This window comes from Pan troglodytes, chromosome 3, assembly GCF_028858775.2.
Source record: "Pan troglodytes isolate AG18354 chromosome 3, NHGRI_mPanTro3-v2.0_pri, whole genome shotgun sequence".
Classification (NCBI taxonomy): domain Eukaryota; kingdom Metazoa; phylum Chordata; class Mammalia; order Primates; family Hominidae; genus Pan; species Pan troglodytes.
The window spans coordinates 184,943,972-184,967,100 of NC_072401.2; the positions used below are offsets into that span (position 1 = coordinate 184,943,972).

At 40.8% G+C, this 23,129-nt stretch overlaps 1 protein-coding gene across 1 annotated transcript in view; it reads left to right on the forward strand.

Moving 5' to 3' along the window:
• WWC2 (WW and C2 domain containing 2) overlaps positions 1–23,129 on the forward strand; it is a 215,104-nt gene that overhangs the window by 188,127 nt on the left and 3,848 nt on the right. Inside the window, 2 exon segments of the mRNA XM_054683510.2 lie at positions 1,839–2,081; positions 20,789–20,916. Coding sequence (XP_054539485.1) covers positions 1,839–2,081; positions 20,789–20,916 — 371 coding nt within the window.

Consider the following 23,129-nt stretch of genomic DNA (forward strand, 5'->3'; position numbering starts at 1 on the left):
CATATGTAGGAGATGGTTTTAAATGGTTTTTAAAAGTAGACAGATATGGTTTGATAGGAACAAGTGGAGAATGGTATTCTGCTTTAGGAATTACAGCATAAGCAAGGTATAGAGGTGTATGAGGACAAAAGTATCTGCAAAGATGAGTAAAAGGTTCATCTGAATAGAAGAACAAAGCGCCAAGTGTGTGAGTGATGAGGTTAGAGGGGTACCGACTGGCAGAGGTGTGCTGCACCCTCCTCACGCTGGCTCACAAGAGCCAATTGTGCTCGTCTCTTGCCAGTTAAATCGGAGTGACAGTGACATCACAGTCATAGCTTGAAAATGGTGATGGTAGGAGTATTTACCACATAGAAACTGGCCAACCCTACAAGTCAGTGCTTTCTTCTCTCCCAGAGAGAGCCAGTTATTAAACATTTACCAGCAGACTCTTGTATGTGGAGTCCTTAGGCTCTGTGTGCATGACAGCTAGGAAAGATTTCTGATTCCGAAAAGTAAGTAATACAGTCAAAGATAATGTGTGTCTAGATGATTCTTACTGTGTAATGCATTTGTAGAGAGGAGAGGGTACAGGTTGAATAAAGGGAACCTAATAATAAGAATGTTACAGAAGACCACGCAGTATGTACTGGATGTGGAGGAAGAACAGGAGGACACAATAAGAGTGATTCTGACTTGGGCTAAGGCTCTGAAATCAGCATAGGGACAGACAGGCCCCCTCCCTGCCATCTGGCATGAGCACTACCATTATTTTAGATCTTCAAACTGGAGTACTTGTCAAATTTGAGTCCCTCCTCACTCATATCAAATAGTAACAGTTCTTATTAATGATCACTTATTTTGCATTCTGTCTGCCAATAATCTAGGCAAGAAATACCTCCGTGTTCCCCTCTGCTGGTAGAGTCTCACCTCTCACCCAGCCTTGTTTAAAATCTCTTCCTCAAGTGCATGTGCCCTGACCCTGAGTGATCCATCCCCTTCCCTGACTTCCTGTGCACTTCTGCACTCACTCACAGCTTCCTCTCGCTTAAGTCCTCATGTCATTCTGCAGCCGAAGTTTTCAAGGGCAGAGATTGTGTCTTCTCTTCCTAGTACTTTGCCTGCACAGCCCCAGCAGACATTTATTCATATATGTTCAATAATTATTGCTTGATGAATAGGTTAAGATTGCCCCTGGGAAGAGCCATGGTGATTCAGTGGTGAAAGTAAGTAGCACACAATGGGAAATCAAGGAAGGCAACTCAGTTTAAGCATTCTGATTGGAGGAGATAGTCAAAACTTAGCAACACTGTCCAGCTGTATTCAGGCTGACTGTCATGGACATGGTAGGAGTTATGTGTCCTGAAATGGAGGAAACAGAAATGTCTTGCAATGTATTTATTTATTACACTAGGCGGGCTTCATGCAATCAATTGGTCAGGCTAAGTAAGCCAGGCTGTACTATGGTAACAACTTAAAAAATCTCAGTGGTATAAAACAATAAAGGTTTATTTCTTGCCTAGCTACTGGTTCACTGCAGGTTGGCAGGAGGCCCTGCTCCATGTTGCTCTCACCCAGGGCCCAGGCTGATGGAGCCTCCCTCTGTGGTTCTTTGCTCTCCCTCCAGCAGGGGACAGAAATGTGCACCTCTCACACTGGCCTTGACAGCCTTCTGCCAGAAGTAAGGCATGTCTCTCCCACTCACCTGCCATGGGCCAGAGCGAGTTGCTCCTGCCCCTTAGGCCCTGGCTTCTAGGGTGCAAGGAAGCACCATCCATCATGCTCCAGGAAGGAGGGGAAGTGGGGTAACCACTGCCTGTATAACCAGGGTGTTCGTCATTCTGTTTCTAACTATCCAGACGGTTTGCCAGTCAGTCCTTAGAAGAACAACACAGGAATGCCCAGTGCGGACATCTCTAGACTTAGAACTGGACCTTCAGGCATCTCTGACCCGGCAGAGCCGCCTCAATGATGAGCTGCAGGCACTGAGGGACTTGCGGCAGAAGCTGGAGGAACTGAAAGCTCAGGGAGAGACTGACCTTCCACCAGGCGTGCTGGAGGACGAGAGGTTCCAGAGGCTTCTGAAGCAAGCTGAGAAGCAGGTACGCAGCTCAGGGTCTGTCATCTCGGAGGGGCTTACATCTTTTTTTAAAGCATGCCACGTAGAAGGTACCCAACTTACACTTCTGTTTTGCGCATAAGTCTTTAGATGTTTTACTACAGCTTGGAACATATTTTTCCCACTGTTATAGGCCCTTTTTTTTTTTTTTTCCAAACCAAAAATGTTGAAGGAACAAGGAAGCCGGGAAGGTGGGTGTGGCAGCAGGGGATGGGCGTGGCCAGTGGGGTGAGGGCGTGGCCAGTGGGGGTGAGGGTGTGCCCAAAGGAGAAGTGGGAAGTAGTCATAATTTCTCCTCCATATTTTTCTCTAAATTAACGTAAGACTTGACAAATAAATGCAGTATAAATTCTGGCATAAGTGGGACATTTTGTTTGGATTTTCTATAGATATCTTTTTAAGGTTCGTTAACCACATCAATTGTGAAATACATTGCTAATTTTAATGCTACTAAATTTTCACTTTCATTCTTATCTTAAAGAAAAATTACACTTTGCTTATTACATTCTCCCTTACCTTTCACCCTACAAATAGCTATACTAAAAAAAGATGAAATCACTGATTAAAAAATAGAGTATTTTTGGCTGGGCGCAGTGGCTCACACCTGTAATCCCAGCACTCTGGGAGGCCGAGGCGGGTGGATCATGAGGTCAGGAGTTCAAGACCAGCCTGGCCAAGATGCTGAAACCTTGTCTTTACTAAAAATATTTTTAAAAATTAGCTGGACGTGGTGGTGTGCCCCTGTAATCCCAGCTATTCGGGAGGCTGAGGCAGAGAATTTCTTAAACGTGGGAGGTGGAGGTTGCAGTGAGCCGAGATCGTGCCACTGCATTCCAGCCTGGGTGACGGAGTGAGACTCCATCTCAAAAAAAAACAAAACAGTATTTTTAAAGAAACTATTTCCATTATTTTGGCACCTAAATACTATTGAAATTTTCAAGAATCTGCATACATATGAAATTGATTTACTTTCTCAAGAGTACAATTTATATTTTGGTTTAGGATTGTGTATTCATATCCATATGTAGTAGCAAATAGAATTTTCCACATAGCTGAAATACTAATACTACAAATGCCAAAACATTGTTTTCTATCAGTCCCTTTGGATGGGAATGTAAAATGGATTAGACACTTCCTGAAACTAACAGAAAATCTTGTCTATGATATAAACTGCTCTTTTTGACCCAGAGTTGTTATTTGATCATGTCATGTATAGTACTGTCAGGAAAGTGTGAATCGTCTAGCTGACTGGAACTACTGATCCTTGATGGAACTCAGAAACTAAATGAATGAATTTCAAGAATCAAACTGACACCAGTAATAAAACTTTAAGCAACAAAATGTATTACATGTATCTATCTTATCCCACCCGATAGAAGGAAACCTTCACGTTCAGTAGGACCGGTGTTTGCTCAATGTGGAGTTTAATGTTAGGCCTTACATTTGCCACAGCAGTGAATACAGGATAATTAGGCACTGTGCTGGTTTCATAAAGGAGATGAGCCAGACACTCCAGGTCTACGAGAGCAGTGCTTCCTGGGGAAGTCATGAGAGGTTTCATGGAGGAGGTGGCACTTGAACTGGCTTTTAAAGTGGGTAGTGGAGCTTCACAGCGGGGAGAGGCCCAGGACTCTCCATTAGTAAAGGTCCAGATGGGCTCCAGACAGTGGAGGGCTGTGGGCAGGAGCCTGCAGGAGAGTAGGGCCACAGCAGGTGGAAGGTAGTCTTATGAAATGGAAGATTGAATTACAAGCAGAAATGACCTGCTCTTAGTTTGTAATCTCAATAACCAACATTTTTACTCTCTTGAGTTTTTAACTCAACATTAGCAATAATTTCAAACTCTTAGTTGACTTTGACCTACTTTACTGTCATGGAGAAGCATCGCAGTCTTTGACTGTTATGGGTCAAAGCCTTCCAAAGCTGAATTGGAGTTTTACAACTATAGATGCAAACAGAACTTTGTGTCTTTGGTTGTTTCTTCATTTCTAGTGTGTCATGATATGAAATTCTAAATTTCTAGATATCAATAATTACTAAAACTATAGGACTTAAATTTTTTTACTTAATATCATAACGCAAAGGTTCATCCATAAATTGCATTTCATTTTTTTTGACTGCTATCTAATCTCCATTGTATAGAGAGAAGCTCAGTAGAGCAAAAAGTTCTTTGAAAAAAATGAAAGGAAAAACAAAGCTCTGGCAAAATTAATGAAGAGAATATACAAATAAAGAATGTTATAAAACTAATGAGGGACAGAACTACAGGTATATTTGAGATTTAAAAAATAATTACAGCTGAGGTGGGAGAATCGCTTGACCCCAGGAGTTGGAGACCAGCCTGGGCAACATAGGGAGACCTTGTCTCTACAAAAAAAGTTAAAAAAAAAAAATTCACTAGGCATGGTGGCATGCACCTGTGGTCCCAATTACTTGGAAGGCTGAGGTGGGAGGGTCACTTTAGCCCAGGAGGTAGAGGCTGCAGTGAGCTGTGATTGCACCACTGCACTCCAGCTTAGGTGACAGAGTGAGACCCTGTCAATCAGTTATGAAAAATTAAAAAATAAATGATAAATGCATACACACAAACACACACACAGACACACACACACACACACACTTCCAGTGCTTTGGGAGGCCAGAGTGGGAGGACAGCTTGAGGCTGAGAGTTTGAGACCAGCCTGAGTGACACAACAAGATCCCATCTCCATGGGAAAAAAAAAAAAGTTAGCTGAGCATGGTGGCACATAGCTATATAGTCTTGGCTATTCCGGTGACTGAGGCAAGAGGATCACCAGAGGTATGAGGTTGAAGTGAGTTATGATCACCCCACTGAACTTTAGCCTGAGTGACAGGAAAAAACAGTTGAATACTATCAAAAGTATATGCCTACAATTCGGACATACGTCTAGGAAAATCTACTAGAATGGATGTTTGGAAAGAATAAAAAGGATAGAAAATCCTATAACTCTTTAAAAAAAAAAATGGAAGCAGTGATTAAAAATCTATCCACAAAGAAAATATAAGTTCTGGATGCTTTATACAAATTCTGCCACACTTTCAAAGAAGAAATTACCTCAATTTTATACAAACTCTTCCGGACACTAGAAAAAGAGAGAACACTTCCACAACTAATTTTATGTTAATGCCAACACTAGATAAAGATACTATCAAAAGGAAAATCGCAGGCCAGGCCAGTTTCATTTATGAGTGTAGATGCAAGAATCCTGACTAAAAAATATTAGTAAATAGAATCCAACACTGTATTAAAAAGATTGTACATGTTGACTATGTTGAATTGTACAAAGGTTTTGTTTTCTTTGGTTTGGTTTTTTGAGACAGTGTTTCTTTCGCTCTGTTACCCAGGCTGGGGTGCAGTGGCACGATCTCGGCTCACTGCAGCCTCTGCCTCCCGGGTTCAAGAGATTCTCCTGCCTCAGCTGGAGAGTAGCTGGGGCTACAGGTGCACACCACCACACTCAGCTAATTTTTGTATTTTGAGTAGAGACAGGGTTTTGCCATGTTGGCCAGACTGGTCTCAAACTCCTGACCTCAGGTGATCCACCAACCTCAGCTTCCCAAAGTGCTGGAATTGCAGGTGTGAGCCACCACTCCCAGCCTAGAGGATTTGCGATCTTTATTATCTGATGAACCAGCACTTAGTTGGTTTGAAAATTAGTTTGCATACCAAGATAATGAGGGAAAGAAGATCCTAAGGATCTTTCTGTTATGATTGTGGTAAAGCCTGAGATAAACACTTTTTTTTTTTTTTTTTTGACATGGAGTTTCACTCTTGTCACCCAGACTGAAGTGCAATGGCACAATCTCAGCTCACTGCAACCTCCACCTCCCGGGTTCAAGCAGTTCTTCTGCCTCAGCCTCCCAAGTAGCTGGGACTACAGGCGCGCACCACCACTCCCGGCTAATTTTTTTATATTTAGTAGAGATGAGGTTTCACTGTGTTGGCCAGGCTGGTCTTGAACTCCTGACCTCAGGTGATCTGCCCATCTTGGCCTCCCAAAGTGCTGGGATTATAGGCGTGAGCCACTGCACCTGGCCTGGGATAAACACTTCTGTTCTACTGCTTCACTAAGAGGCTGCAGCCCAGGGGAGCTGAAGAGAGACAAGGGAGGAGATGGCCGCTAGTGTGCTGCCTGCTTGCTCCCTTGGGACCAGCACCCAAAGGCCATGCTAACCACATCTCACAGTCATAACTCAGAGGAGAAATGAGGAAGAATTGTTCTACCCATGTGCACATATGGCTGCCAGACAATCTCATGGCACATGTTGGCTTCAACAGAAAGGCCATGGCAGGGGCCAGAGAAGGGACATAAGGGGAGACACTAGTTATACCTTCATGAAGTCCACCAGACCCTGCAGAGTTGATGACTGCAAGGGCATTTGGGAAAGGTCAAGAGGATTTGAACTGATATGTTAGAGGTCTCTTATTCAGAATGAGAATGTGTGTTTTCTAGTTCTTGCCAAGAAAATTTCAGCTTAACAAAACATGAAGATACATCTAAATAAATTTAAGGGCTGGTAAACCTGACAGTCTTAATAATTTGTATTCAGCTTTCTCCATGCCATAGCTATTGTTTTTCTAGATCACTACTGTGAATATCTTGGGGATGCCGTTAACAGTTCAGTATAAAACTCCTTTGTCAGAGGAGTTGAACCTCATATACAAAATGCTGTCTTTTTATACCCAAGATAGGGCCAAAACTCTTTAGCTAGCCTGATGATACCCAGGGAAAGAGCCATTGGTATACACCTGAGGTCCCTGTTTAGGGTCCAAGTGAAAAGAGACTATAACAGCAAGGCCAGGAGACCCATGAGTGCTTGTGGTGTCAGAGTCAGATCTTAGATGCTGTTGTGGCTTCACTTTCTCATTACCCTTCCCCATTCCTTTCCCTCACAACTTCTTTCTTCTTCCCATCAGAAAATAGGTAAATGAAAACAAACCAGCCTTATAAAATACCATAAAAGTATCCATACCTGCAGCTTATGTTTTTCCCATGCACTAATAGGATTTTATATACTCACCTATGAATTAAGAGGATTGAAGTAGATAGCCACCAGAATCCCTTCTAGTTACAGAATTTTGTGATCTATTTGAGATCAAGTCTAATGTGCTTTCAGTATAAATAAGGATTCAGAGAGAGTGGAAATTGAAGTCTGCATGGCCTAAAGGAACTGAACCTTTAGGGTACATGCAGTACTTTGATAATTCTGAAGTCCCAGGTGAAATGTGATTCCTGGAACTTTCTCATATCAGGATACTCAGAGTGCAGTCTTACACAGGTTATGCAGAGCAGATTTTTTATCACACTGTAGGAAACTATGCTGTCTTAGTCCATTTTGTGCTGCTATAACAAAATGCCACAGACTGGGTAATTTATAAAGAAAAATTTATTTCTCACAGTTCAGGAGGCTGGAAAGTCCAAGATCCAGAGGCTGTAGCTGGCAAGGCCCTTCTTGCTATGTCATCCCATGGTGGAGGGTAGGAGGCAGGAGAGAGATCCCACTCTCAAAAAAGCTATTTGATTAGGGTATTACACCCACACATGAGGGTGGAGCCCTCATGCCTACTCACCTCTCAAAGGTCCCACCTCTCAATACCGTTACAATGGCAATTGAATTTCAGCATGAGTTTTGGAGGGAAAAACATTCAACCCGTAGCAGATGCCAAGCCCACTGCCCCTCCGTCTTTGCTTCCTTCTGCTACTGGCAGTTTCACATCAAGCAATAGTGAAAAAAGCTCACAAAACAAGGTGCATTTATCCTGCTTTCAAAATGATTTGATTCTCCCTAGTGCAGAGGGTTTTTATCGTTATTTTTAACAACTCTGTGGATATATAAACTGTTTGAGTTGTGTACTTTTCTCACCAGTGAAATTTGCAAAAACCAGTTTTGTGAAAAAACAAACTTTCCATTGTGTGCCTTTCATTATAGCAACAGAAACTCATGATCACCACTGACTTCCCTCACCTGCTTCCTCCTCACTTCCACAGTCATTTGTTAACATACACATGGGTACACTAGCACCTGCACACATGCACACACACTCTAACTCTGCCACACTCACACATTGCCCTTTCATCTCCATCATTTCCCTGTGGTATTGGGGATTTGTGAGGTTTTCAGCAAGATGACCATAAAGTGCCTAAGGATGAGCAAAGAGCCTGCCAATTGCCATAAAAAATATGGCTCCCAGAAAAGCGATGAATCGAAGCCAGCAGCAGATCCTGGATCTGCCTCCCTTGTCAAGGAAAACTGTCAGGTCTCAGGGTCACACTCCTTAACCTTCCTCCTTTGTGGCCCAAAGTCTGTTTTGTAGCTCAGAATAAAAAAGAGAATCTTATTTAGTGTCCTCGTGTATTGTAAAACCCCCTCAGGAAGCAGAGCAAGAAGCTCAGGACTGTAAATTAAGACTGGATTGTGCTTTTTATTCCATTAGGCTTCTTAACACAACTATGAATAAATCACTGGGCCTCTCTGCAGGTTGGGCTCCCATCATGTAAACTGGAGGTGAATCACACCCTTCTGGAGTCCTCAGCATTCCAAGTGGCTCCCAGGCCTCGTAAGCCAGGCATCTTATCGTGATTCGTTGGGTGAGGGAAAAGCATGCCGAGAGAGGACTGGGGTTCTTCCAGAGGAGCCTCGTGGTCCTTACAAAGCAGGAATTTCTTTTTTTTTTTTTTTCCATAGAGTGTTTCCCTGTCAAAATGCCAAAATTTTATGGTGCTAGACTGCAGAACTGCTAGACTTTTTGTAAAGTTTAAAATAATGCAAATGTTAACACTCTTAAAAGTTAGATCTATTTTTAAAATTATGCCAAAGATATTAATACACTGCATTCAACAAAATCTTAATGATTACAGAAAAGTATTCAGCATTGAGGTTTAACTACCTACAAAATTGTTTGGTATTGATTATTAGCAGCTGATAATAATTCTATGTGTTTTGCCACCTAATTTGTGGAGAAAGATATAGGTGTAGATACAGATATAAATATAAAAACATAGAGACAAATACAGTCTTCAGTAAAGTATATTCTTACTCAGCAGGGAAGGAAATATCTTCCGGTGTTCCCTGGTCAGCTTTTTTTTTTTTTGTAAAACAAAGCCAAGTTTCAAAGTAATTTTGTAGTCACCATAGAAATGCTAGAAGTTGAAAACATCAGCAGCCATTACACTACTTAGAGGGACTGCCAAAAGACTTCTCTGCGAGGGATAGGATCCTCTGCGTTCTATTCCTGTGGAAGGTGGCAAAGACGGAACAGGATCCTGCGAACCTGTCTTATTTCCTATCTGATAAAATCACTTCTAGGTAAGAAAAGTGGGTTAGATTTTCTTACCTATGCATGATTCATTTCCTTCCCTGACTTTTCCTGATATATCCCTTGTTAAATCAGTCAACAGATGTCTGTTTTAAGAGTGATTTTTTTCTTATGGTATTTCATGAAGAATTTGAATAGCAGCAAAATTTTTAGTATATTTACTAATTTAGTAATTTGACATACCATAGCAAGATAGAAGTCATTTCTCAGTGTGTACTAAGTCAACAGTTCCTTATCTGGGACCTAATGAAAAATTACCCATTTACTAAAGATAGGACTTCACAAAGTAACTAAAATATCACATTTGTCACCCTTGTATTTGAATCACATAAATTCACAAGCTCCAGCTGGCAATTAAATTATCTCATCAATTACAAAGTAATCAAGAGAGAACTCTTACTTAACAAATATAGGCTGCTTTTATAGACAAACCCTTTTAAACCGGGGAGAGGAAATAGGGGGCAGTAAAAAAAAATACCTGGAAAAAGACACTGTGTGATGAAAAAAAATCAAAACTTGTTGCAGTAGATGATGATTAGCAAAGTACTAGGGATGCCCCATTGTGGGTTATTTAGCTTTCCATAAAGTAGTGTGAGTATAATTGATTCTTTATAAGTATTTGCTGAATAAAGAGTTTTCATAAAAGCTCATCTTTCCTAAAAGTGCCACAGTATTTTTATTTGCAGATTTAAAGTGAGTTTAGGATATTTTTGCTTTGAGAATATTTTAATTTTTTTTAAATGCTTAAGTAACACATGGTTATTATAACAAATTCAGGTGATGCAGAACTATATAAAGCAAAAACTAGAAGTCCTTCTTGGAATTGTGCTTCCCAGAGGTTACCACTGTTGACAATTTGGTGTATGTCCTTCCAGCTATTTTTTTATGCAACGTGTGTGTGTTAGTGTTATTTGAAAGAGTTGTACAAAAATGGGGTCATAAAGATAGATTGTTCTGAAATTTGCTTCTTTCCCTCACTTAATTCTAATAGTATGTGATGAACAGCTTTCCATATTAGTAAATGTTACTGTAACTCATTATTTTAATGCATTCATTTGTATAGCTCTATCGCAGTTATTTAATTATTCTAATAACAATTTCCCAAAATTTCTATTATAAACAATGTGGAAACACACATTTTATGCATATTTTTGCACCTTTCTGGTCACACTAGTATTCCTAAAGCATAAATTCTTAGTAAGAGAATTGCTGATAGTATCAGTTTGGCTGTGAACCATAGTCAAAGATCTTGTCTTTGTCGAGCCTTTTAAGCCTGAAGACCTTGTTTGATTTCCTGGCCTTAAAAGTGTCTGAAGCAGTGGATGCACGTGGGATGACAAGGTCCTTAATTGCCCTTTTTGCCAGCACCAGTCTTATTTCCTTCTAATGTTTCTAACTGCTTAAGTCATAACAGAAGCAGTTGGCTTTTCAAGTCTAGAAGCATCGCAATTGTGGGACTATCCATCAGCTTAGATTGCAGGCGCAGGCTACCCACCACCTGTAGACCTTTGCCTGAGTCGATGTTGACGTCGATCTCTCTCTCTCTCTGTCAGGTACAGTACGAGGCAGCTTCTCAAAGCACTGCTGGTTAGCATAGTTTCCCCAACATCCCCAGTGAGAATTGGGAGGGAAAGTGAACAGGAAAGTTACCCTGTATTCGCAGCAGAGATTTTGCTTAGAATGCCTTCTCTTAAAGCAGCCTTCCAAAAAATTGACAGAAGCCAACTCACATATTTGTAAGACCCCACTGTCCCTCAAGACACAAATAAATTAAATTAGATTTGTATGTCTGTCAGATAGAGGCTGGGTGCATTGGCTTATGCCTGTAATTCCAGCATTGTGTGAGGCCGAGACGGGTAGATCACTTGAGGTCAGGAGTTCAAGACCAGCCTGGACAACGTGGTGAAACCCCGTTTCTACTAAAGATGTAAAAATTAGCTGGGCATGATGGCAAGCACCTGTAATCCTAGCTATTCTGGAGGCAGAGGCAGGAGAATTGCTTGAGCCCAGGAGGTGAGGAGGTTGAGCTGAGATCATGCCACTGCACTCCAGCCTGGGTGACAGAGCGAGACTCCATCTCAAAAAAAAAAAAAAAAAAGGATTTGTGTATCTGTCAGATGGAGATAACAACTGTTTTTGAGTATGTATTGGCAAGATTGATTTAAGACGAAACCACTCCCCCTCATTAAATGGATGTGTATTATATAATGAAGTCTCCAACCATTTGATTTAATTAATTCCTTTTGTAAGACAGCGTTGCAAGTAACTTCTGCAAATATAGACAGTTGTCAGAAATAAACTACTGGTTCAAAAATTGTATTGAGCACTTGAGCCTTTATGAATTATGTTAAACAGACTCATCCTTTGCCCTCCTGAAGCTTTTGGGCCCAGTGTAAACATCTCAGCCACCAAGGCAAACCTTGACCCATATCCTAAGTTAATAACTAGGCAGCCTCTTAGCATACCTACAAGAGGGAGTCAGTGCCTTGGGTGGAGGTCAGCAAATGGGGAACAGAGTCATCGTGGCCCTTTTACCCCGTGACGACAGTCCTCACCGTGAATTACGTAACTTTCTAATATGAGTGTAGGAGGAGTAACAAGTAGCACATTCACAATTTAAGCCTTATTTTCTATTTCACCATTTGTTTACATAGCTAAAGAATTGTCTTTCTATTTAATACTTACTGATAAATAAACGTAAATTTGGATTTTATATCAGGGAAGCTTTATTCAGTATTTTACAATATTAGGTGTTTTTAAAACTCAAAGTACAGATTAACATTAGTTTTTCCCTGATAATGGAGTAATATAAACAGTTATATGAATACACTGATGTAGGCTTATTGTGGAGAGTTTTTTTAAACTATATAGTACATGCCTGCATTTATTTATCTCGAAATCTAGTATAGCCACATGTTCATTTACCAAGATTTTTAAATGTTAAATCCCACTTGAGTGAACATCGCAGCCTAGAAATAATTTAAATAGGTGATTGTAGAGGGTTTGTTAGATAATTAAGCTGTAGCTACTAAGTAGAATGTTATGAGATCATTAAAAGCTACAGGCTTCTGGTTTCTGGTCCAACATATAAGGAGTTTGAAGTCTTCAATCTAACAGCAAGTAAAAAAATTGAACAAAATGAAAAATCAATTCTTCTTAGATCAGTTAGAGAGGTGAGGTCATAGGGCAAACTACTGCCCCCAAAATTGGAGAGACAGGCAAGCAGAACAAAGAATCACAACTTACTGGAGTAAGAACCTATGAGCAGTGACCTCTGCAGGAACCAATACTGGGGTAAGAAAACCTAAACTGTAATTAACATACTGCTGGAGGCTCACTACAGAGAAGTCTGAGAGTTAAAAACTGCAGGAGTACCCAGTCATGAGAAGTCGGGGGCTCTCCACACTTTTGTTAGTTTTACTTCCAGGAGCTTGACTGGGTCCTCACGATGGATGTCGAAGAAAAATCTTGCCCTGATTCTGGCAGAGGGAGGAAAAAAGTAGCCATTTGAAACACACAAAAGCATTCTGTTCTTTTTAGCAAGGCCTGCCCTCAGGAGAAACTATATTATCAGAACTTAACTGACTTTGGCAAGGGAAATACTCAACTCTAGCCCCCTCTAGTCTTCCATGTGGAAGAAGGGGAGTACCCAACTCCAGCCCATCCTAGATATTCTGTTCCACCTAAGGAGGGGGAAAGACTGAGAAGCACTTGTGAAACTCGTAGCCCAGGAGCACAGGCCTACTAAAAGACTGAAACCTGTTCATAGAGCTGTAGAACACTTGCCTTCTTTACCCCCATCTTACCACAAAACTAAAGGCTGTTTGCCAGAATATCTTTCACCTAGTATATTACGTCTGGGTTTGAACTAAAAATTATAAGGCCTACTAACAGGCAAAAAACAGAGTTTAAAGAGGCAAAACAAGCATCAGAACCAGACTCACACATGGCAGGGATGGTGGACTTATGAGACCAGGAATTTAAAATAACTGTGATTAATATGCAAAGGGCTATAAGGGAAAAAGTAGGCAATATGCAAGAACAGATGGACATCATAAGGAGAGAGATGGAAATTCTAAGCAAGAATCAAAAAGAAGTTCTAGAGATCAAAAACACTGTAACAGACATGAAAAATAACTTTGATGGGCTCACTAGTACACTGGACATGACTAAAGAAAGAATATCTGAACTCTTGAGGATATGTCAATAGAAACTTTCAAAACTGCATAGCAAAGAGAAAAGAGACTGGAGAAAAAAAAAGGAACAGAACATCCAAGAACTGTGGGACAACTACAGAAGATGTACAATGTGTTTAACAGGAATACCAGAAGAAAGAGAAGGGAACAGAAGAAATATTTGAAGGAGTAATGACTGAGACTTTCTCCAAATTAATGTCAAACATTAAACCACAGAGCCAGAAAGCTCATAAAACTCCAAGCAAAATAAATACACACACACACAGAGAGAACATTACACCTAAGCATATCCAAACTGCAGAAAATTAAAAATTAAAAAATTTTGAAAGAAGCCAGAGGGGAAAAAACTTCCTTATAGAAGAACAAAGACAAGTATTATATGTGACTCTTCCTGAGAAATCATACAAGCAAGAAGAGAGTGAGATGCAATAATGTAAATTGTTAAGAGGAAAAAGAAACCAACCTAGAATTCAACAAAATTCAACCCAAACACAAAATTATTCTTCAAAAGTGAAGGAGAATAAATATTTTTTCAGACAAACAAAAATTAAGGACATTTGTGCTCAGTGGACCTGCCTAGCAAGAAATGTTAAAAGTTCTTCAGAGAAAAGGAAAATGATATGTTAGCAACATGGATCTATGTAAACAAAGGAAGAGTATTGAAAAAGGAATAAACCAAGGTAAAATAAGAATTTTTCTTATTCTTAATCACATAAATAATTTTAAGTAATGATAGCAACAGTGTATTCAGTTACATACACATGTGTATATGCTTACGTATAAGTGAAATGAGTGGCAGCAATGATGCAAGGGACAAGAGGGAAGAATGAGGGATATTTTGTTATTATAAGGTACTTGTACTACTCATGATGTGGTATAATGTTATTTGGAAGTGGATTTGGATAGTATAATACAAACTCCAGAGCAACCACTAGAAAAAATAAGAGAGAAATATAAGTGACATGCTAAGAAAGGAGAGAAAATTGACATTATATAAAGTCCTCAATTAAAACCACAAAAGGCAGTGAAAGAGTAGAAGACAAACATAGGAACAAACAACAAGGGCAGCAAACAGAAAACAGTAACAAATTGGTAGATATTATTCCAGCTGTTTCATTAATCACTGTAAACATCAGTGGTCTGAATATACCAATTAAAAAACAGTTTGTCAGAGTTGATCAAAAAAGAACCAGCTGTATTTTGTATGTAGGAAGCCCACTTTAAACACAAAACACATATGGACTAAAAGTAGACAATGCTAATACTAATCAAACGAAAGTGGGAGTAGCTATATTAATTTCAGATGGAGCGGACTTCAGAGCAAGAAAAGTTATCCAGGATTTAAAAAAAAAAGTATGACATAATGAATAATAAAGAGATTATCCAAGAAGGGGTAACAATTTTTTTTTTGGAGATGGAGTCTCGCTCTGTCACCCAGGCTCCCAGGTTCAAGTGATTCTCTTACCTCAGCCTCCTGAGTAGCTGGGATTATAGGCGCATGCCACCACACCCAGTTAATTTTTGTATTTTTAGTAGAGACGGGGTTTTGCCATGTTGGCCAGGCAGGTCTCGATCTCCTGACCTCTGGTGATCCGCCTGCCTTGGCCTCCCAAAGTGCTGGGATTACAGGCATGAGCCACTGTGCCCGACCAGGATAACAATTCTTAAACATCTATGTGACTAACAACACCAACTATATATGAGGCAAAAAAAAAAAAAAAAAAAACTACAAGGAGAAGTGGATGCATTCATTATTATCCTCTGTCAGAAATAAACAGACCCAGCAGGCAGAAAATCAGCAGACATAGTTGAACTCAATGGCACTATTACTTAACTGGATATAATTGACATCTATAGAGTACTTCATTTAATGACAACAGACGGCACACTCTGCTTAAGCTCAATTGGAACATTCACCAAGATATAGACCACAGTCCAGGCCATAAGATACATATTTACACTGTCTGCTTTTACCACAGTGGAATTAAACTAGAAATCAGTAACAAACATAGCTGGAAAATTCCAAAATACTTGGAGATTAAACTGCACACTTCTAAATAACAGATGGGTCAAAGGAGAAATCTTAAGAAAAATTAAAAGATATTTTGAACTAAATGAAAAACAATCAAAATTTGTAGGATTTTGGAGGACAGCCACTGAGTCTGTCACAGTGCCTGGCCTCTACCGAACAATTAAGGAAAAAAACTTTATCAACTCTCTGCAATCTCTTTTGGAGAACAGAAACAAAGAGAATGCTTCCCAACTTATTCTGTGAGGCCAGCATTATCCTAATACCAAAACCAGGCAAAGACAAGGAAACTACAGCCCCATATCTCTTGTGAACATAGATGCAGAAATCTTTAACAAAATATTAGCAGATCATATCCAACTATATAGAAAAAGAATTATATACCATGACCAAGGGAGATTTATCCCAGGTGTGCAAGGCTGATTTAACATTCAAAATCAATTATTGTAATGAATCACATCAACACCTGCTCATGCTAAAAATAACTCCCAGCAAACTAGGAATAAAAGGGACCTTAAAGAACATGTAGAAAACTCTACAACTAACATCATACTTAATGCTGAAAAACTAGAAGCTTTTCTGCTAAGACTAGGAATGGAGTAAAACTGTCCCTCTCACATCTTCTTTTCTGTATCACACTATAAATCTTAGCTAATGCAATAAGAAAAGAAAAAAAGGTATCCCGCTTGGGAAGGACGTCAACATTGTCTTTGTTTGTCTTTGTTTGCACATAAGATGGTTGTCCATGTAGGCAACCTGAAAGATTTGACCAAAAACCGAACAAACAGAAACAACTCTGGGAACTAATAAGTGATTATAACAAGGTTGTAGGATATAAGGTTAATATACAAAAGTTAATCACTTTTCTATATACCAGCAATGCACTAGTGGAATTTGAAATTAAAAACAATGCCATTTCCATTAGTATCCAAAAAGTGAAACGCTTGTAAATCTTAACAAAATATGTATAAGGTCTATAGAGGAAAACTGCATAACTCTGATGAAAGAAAATGTAAAAGGAACTAAATAAATGGAAAAATATTCCATGTTTATGTATAGGAAGACTCAGTATTGTCAAGATGTTGGTACTTCTCAAATCAATCTTATAGATCTAATGCAATTCCACTCAAAATCCCATCAAGTTATTATGTAAGACTCAAACTGATTCTGAAGTTTATATGGAGAGGCATAAGACCCAGAATAGCCAACACAGTATTGAAGAAGAATAAAGTTGGAGGACTGACGCTACCTGACTTCAAGACTTACTGTAAAGCTATGGTAATCAAGGCGGTGTGGTATTGGTGAAAAAATAGACAAATCAGAACAGAGAGCCTAGAAATAGATTGACCCACTTAAATATACAGTTATCCTTCAACATACTTGGTGGGGATTGGTTCCAGGACTCCCCATGGACACAGATGCTCAAGTCCCTTATATAATATGGTATAGTATTTGCATATAACCCACATCCTCCCATATACTTTAAATCATTTCCAGATAACTTATAACACCTGTTATAATTTAAATAATATGTAAATAATTGTTATGCTGTATTTAATGACAGTAGTAATACAGTATAATGTAGTAATAATGTCATTAATGGAATAATGACAAGGAAAAACAATGTCAGTACAGTTGCAACCATCCATTTTTTTCCCAAATATTTTCTATTCATGGTTGGTTGAATCCATGGATGTGGATCCCACAGATACAGAGGGCTGACTATATTCAACTGACCTTTGACAGAGGAGCAAAGAAAATAAATCAAAAAAAGATCATCTTTTCAACAAATGATGCTGGAAGAACTGGACATTTATTCACATGCAAAAAAACATGAATCTGGATATAGACCCTTCTGCACCCTTCACAAAAATTAACTCAAAATGATCACAGACCTAAATGTAGAATGTAAACTATAAAACTCCTAGAAGTTACCCTAGGAGAAAATCTAGATGACCTTGGGTATGGCAGTGACTTTTCATATACAACACATCAGAGGCATGATCCATGAAAGAAATACCTGATAAGCTGGACTTCATTATAATTTAAAACTTCTCTGTGAAAGACACTGTCAAGAAAGAGAGAAAACAAGCCACACATTGGGAGAAATATTTGTAAAAGTTATGTCTGATAAAGGACTGTTATCTAAGTTACAAAAAACTCTTAAAATTCAAAAATACAAAACAAACACCCAGTTTAAAAATCGGCAAAAGACCTGAACAGACACCTAACCAAAGCAGATGACAAATAAACACATGAAAAGATATTTAACATCATATGTCAATAAGAAATTGCAGATTAAAGCAACAATGAGATACCTCTACACACCTGTTAGAGTGGCCAAGATGCAAAACACAGACAACACCAAATCCTGACAAGGATGTGGAGCAACAGGAACTCTCAGCCATTGCTGATAGGAATGCAAAATCATACAGGCACTTTAGAAGACAGTTGTAGATTTCTGATAAAATTAAGCAGATTCTTACATACAATTCAGCAGTTGTGCTCCTTGGTATGAGTTGAAAATTTACGTCCACATGAAAACCTTTGCATGAATATTTACAGCAGCCTTATTCATAATAGCCAAAACTTGAAAGCAGTCAAGATGTCCTTCAGTAGGTGAATGGTTAAGTAAACTGGTATATCCAGACAATGGAATACTCTTCAGCACTAAAGAGAAATGAGCTATCTATCAAGCCATGAAAAGACATGGAGGAAACTTAAATGCATACACCAAGTGAAAGATGCTGTTCTAAAAAGGCAGTGTACTGCATCATCCAACTGTATGGCATTCTGGGAAAAAGAAAACTGCAGAGCCAGTGAAAAGATCAGTGGTTAGGGGGAAGAGAGGGAGGAATAGGCAGAGCACAGGGGAATTTTAAAGCAATGAAACTCCTCTGTATGACATTGTAATGGTGGGTACATGTCGTTATACTTTTGCCAAAACCCATCGAATGTACACCAAGAGTGAAGCTTGATATAAACTATGGATTTGGGGTGATAATGAAGTGTCAATATAAGTTCACTGATTGTAACAAACGTACACTCTGGTGGAGGATGCTGATAGTGGGAGAGTTTATACATGAGTTGGGGCAGGGAGTAAATGAGAACTCTACTTTCCACCCCATTTCGCTATGAACCTAAAACTGCTCTAATAAATAGACTGTGTTTTTCAGTGTTAAGTGACGAAGGTTTAACCTGAGAAAAAAACAATATATTGTTAATTTTTAATAATTATTAAACAATTTCTGTTCTTTGCTGTTGTTTTTCTCTGCCACTGGTCTTCACCTGTTTGTTTGTTTTGGTTTTTGAAACAGGGTCTTGCTCTGTCACAAAGGCTGTAGTGCAGCGGTGATCATAGCTCACTGCAGCCTCAAACTCCCAGGCTCAAGTGATCCTTTCACCTCAGCCTCCTGAGTAGTTGGGACCACAGGCACATGCCACCACACCTAGCTAATTTTTTTTTTTTTTCATAGAGAGAGTGTCTCTCTATGTTGTCCAGGCTGGTCTCAAACTCCTGGCCTTGAGCAATCTTCCCACCTTGGCCTCCCAGCCTGGACTTCATCTGTTTTGTTCACAGCTATAACCCTGCCTCCTAGTACAGAGCCTGGCATATTGTAAAACAACAACAACAACAAAAAAGCAACAGTAATAGCTTCATTCTGAAATAGTATATTCAATGATGTGTTGGGTACTGCTCTGAGTACTTTACATATATATGTACTCATTTAAACTTCACAACTTTGAAGTAAGTGCTTATTCCCAGTGTACAAATGGAGAAACTAAGACACCAGAAGGTCAAGCAACTTGCCCAGATTTACATCACTAGTAAGTGGTAGAAATGGAATTTGACCCCAGGCCGTATGACCTGAATGTTTGCTCTTCACCAACTTATACCACCTTTCCTTAAAAGACAGTCCACAAATATTTATTGATTGGGTGAATGAATATGAGTGAAATAATGAAATGAAAAGACAATTAATATAGTATCATTAGTACATTTTTATTTTAAAATGTGTCCATGCACAGTACCCAAATGTTCATTATTACTAACAGATGATAAATTGTAGTAAAGTCATACAGTGGAATACTATATAGCAGTGAGGAAAGTGAGTTACAACTACATATAACAGCGTGTATGATTCTCGTGAGCATAATGTTGAGCAAAAGAAGCCACACCCTAAAGAGTCTCTGTTTACTGTTCCATCTATACCAAGGACAAAAGAGGCACATTAGAAGTCAGAATGCTGGGAACCCTCGGGGCAGAGCTGGAAGGGCAGGAGTGTTCTCCCCTTCCTCCGGTGCTGGTTACATGGGTGTGTTCAATTTGTAAAAGTTTTTTGAGCTATACACGTATGTGTGCAGGTTTTTTTTTTTTTTTTTGAGACAGAGTCTCACTCTGTCACCCAGGCTGGTGTTCAGTGGCGCGATCTCGGCTCACTGCAAGCTCCACCTCCCAGGTTCAAGCCATTCTGCCTCAGCTTCCTGAGTAGCTGGGACTACAGGTGCCCACCACCACACCCGGCTAATTTTTTTATATTTTTAGTAGAGACGGGGTTTCACCGTGTTAGCCAGGATGGTCTCGATCTCCTGACCTCGTGATCCGCCTGCCTCGGCCTCCCAAAGTGCTGGGATTACAGGAGTGAGCCACCGCACCCGGCATGTGCAGGTTTTTTGATTGGTAAATTCTACTTTAAATAAACAGCTTTTTAAATGACTAAGTTAGATAAAAAGGGTCAAAAAGATAAATAAGATGTTGAAAGTGTATTTGCCCAAAACATTCTTTAACTGTAGATATTTTTTGGAAACAGTGCTATGAGTAATTTTCAGTTTCATTTTTGAGAGTTCTTAGGTTTTCAGATGTAATAAAATTGTCACATATTGCCTGTGTAATTAGATTTCTAAAATGTGATTAAAATGAACTTACCCCAAAATCAACATATGCTCAGCATGAGTTGGTCATGTGGGTGTTGGCCCCTGATGGGTGATAAAAAGGACACCAGCCCACTGGCTGCCTTGCTTGCCCTCCTGACTTTAGTCCACAATCTTTCAAGCTTCATAGGATGTCTCCAGGGATTTCTAATCAGTGTTTTGTGTTTTTCTTACATTTTTGTTCCCTTTTCCAGGCTGAACAGTCCAAAGAAGAGCAGAAGCAAGGTCTGAATGCAGAGAAGTTGATGAGGCAAGTCTCCAAGGACGTGTGTCGGCTCCGGGAGCAGAGCCAGAAGGTGCCTCGGCAGGTGCAGTCCTTCAGGTGAATAGCCCCATCCAGGACAGCTTTTGGGTTGCCCTCACGGGGTCTGATTGTGTAGGAATTCACCTCAGTGCAGTGAAAGTTAATATGAGGATCCGAGACAGAAATCCTCTGTTCTCTACCTTGAATATATAATTTTCCATTTGCACCTGAGGTGATAAATGTGACTGGCAGAGTTAAAGGCTGATGAAAGCCTAACTCCGCACAAGAACCCAGGGTGTCCCCAGCTCTTAGTAGCTGTTAGCACATCTCACTGGGCTATCTTGACACAGGATACAAAGGTACAGAAAACTCAGACATCTTTGGGATTTTGTTCACTCATTTTACAGACATTCCTTGGGCAGCCCCAGAAACCTTACACCTTGTCAGGCCTGAGATGTGGAGGCTAAGAACATGTGCATTCGTTCTGCTCTTCTGGGGGGCTCTAGGCTGTGGCAGGGATAGGCGGGTAACCAGGTCATTGCAGCGCATGTGGAAAGAGCTAACTAAAGGGATAGGTAGGGACCTGTGAGAGATGTGGGAGGAGCCTCAGTCAGTATGGGGCAGGTGCTGGGGCTGCGGGCACCAGCAGAGGAGATTATAAGAGAACCCATCATGGAAGGATGGCTGCAAGCTCCTTAGGCACCTAGGGGTGACAGTTTTGAGTGGGACATTGAGGCGGGAAGAACAGCGCGGACAGAGGCACAGACCTTAGAAGTCAGTGCCAAGCTCTGGCGCATGGGGAGTTGCCAGCTGGTGAGCCTGCCCAGGAGAACTGGGCTCAAGTTGCACAGGCCTTGGAAGCTGTGCAGAAGGCTTCCACCCGTGGTCTCTGATGGGGCGGCCAGCAGGGCTCTCCGTGCACAAAACCAAATGATGGGGATGGGTTTTATGTAGGGCAGATACCAGAGGCATTGTGGAGAGTGGGCTGGAGAGAAGCGGGTAAGGGTGGCCAGTTAGGTTCATGGGAGGTTTGTGGGGGGCAGCGGCTGCCCTGTGGTGCCAGCGCTCGAGATGGAGAATGCTGGGGAGCAGGGGTGTGGGGAGGATGCTGACCTCTGCCATGGCACACCAGGCAATGCCAGCAGGCTACTGAGGTAACCATGACCAGTAGACAAGTGGAAATAAAAATCTAAAGCCAGGGTTAGGGGTCAGGATGGAGATTAAAAAATGGGAGTGCTCATCTTCAATGCACTGGTCTCATCTGTGGAAATGGGCCAGACATCCCAGAAAATGTGAGGTGACTGGGAAAGGAGGCTGGTGGGCACCAATCACTGAAGGGCTCGCCCCAAAAGAGATGCTAGAAGGAATGGCTGGAGAGGTCAGAGGAGAACCAGGAGCCTGGGGCCAGAGGGTGGGAAGAGGAGATTGATGGAGAGAACTGAAAAGTACATCCGGGATCCCTGGTGAGCACACTAGATGGTTTCAGCCCCGACGGAGGGAGCTCAGCAAAAAGGTTTGTTCCTATTGCGTTTTTATTTGGTTTTGGTTGAGGTTTTGTATAGACGAGTCTTTGGAAAGTGTTTAGGCATAAAGGGGAGAAGCCCAGAAGAAGCGAGTGTTTTTGAAGTGTGGGGAAGCTAGGTCACGTGGTGGAGCAGGGACAGCTATGGCAGGCTGGGGTCTGGTGCCAAGCGGGAGGGCAGGGCCACGCACCGTGTGGCGGCAGCAGTGTGCCTTAGTGGGCTCACAGCTCTTTCATTTTTCTGCAACACCCTGTAGTAGAGAGGTTTTTCCACCCTCTTTTCTGCTAAAGAATCACATTTGTGACTTTCAGGGAGTGCCACTACTTGGGTTTTAGAACTGCAGGTGAGGGGAACCCATCCATGTCCCTGGTGCTGTGGTCACTTAGAGAATAAGCAGCATTGTCTAGCATGGAAAGTCACACAACTCACAGTTGTTGCTGAAACCCGAAGCAAAGAATCCACGAACATTCCCAGCTTCCCTTAAGATACGAAGCATATTATATCACCAGGCAAGTGATGAGAATGATGAGGTGGACCAGGGTGAGACAGAACATGCTGGAAGCGTGGGATTTGCACGGCTGCCGTTGCCTGGCCTGGGGTGGTGAGATCAGGCAGCGGTGGGGCCTGGGCCGTTCTGCCCGGCACCACCCCAGCTGCTTGTTTCACCTGGAATCAGGAGCCCGATGGTCCCTGGCCTTCTAATTTTTCAAGAGAAGTTAGAAATCAACAATTTTATGTGAAATATCTCAAATGCAGGTGCCGGCAACT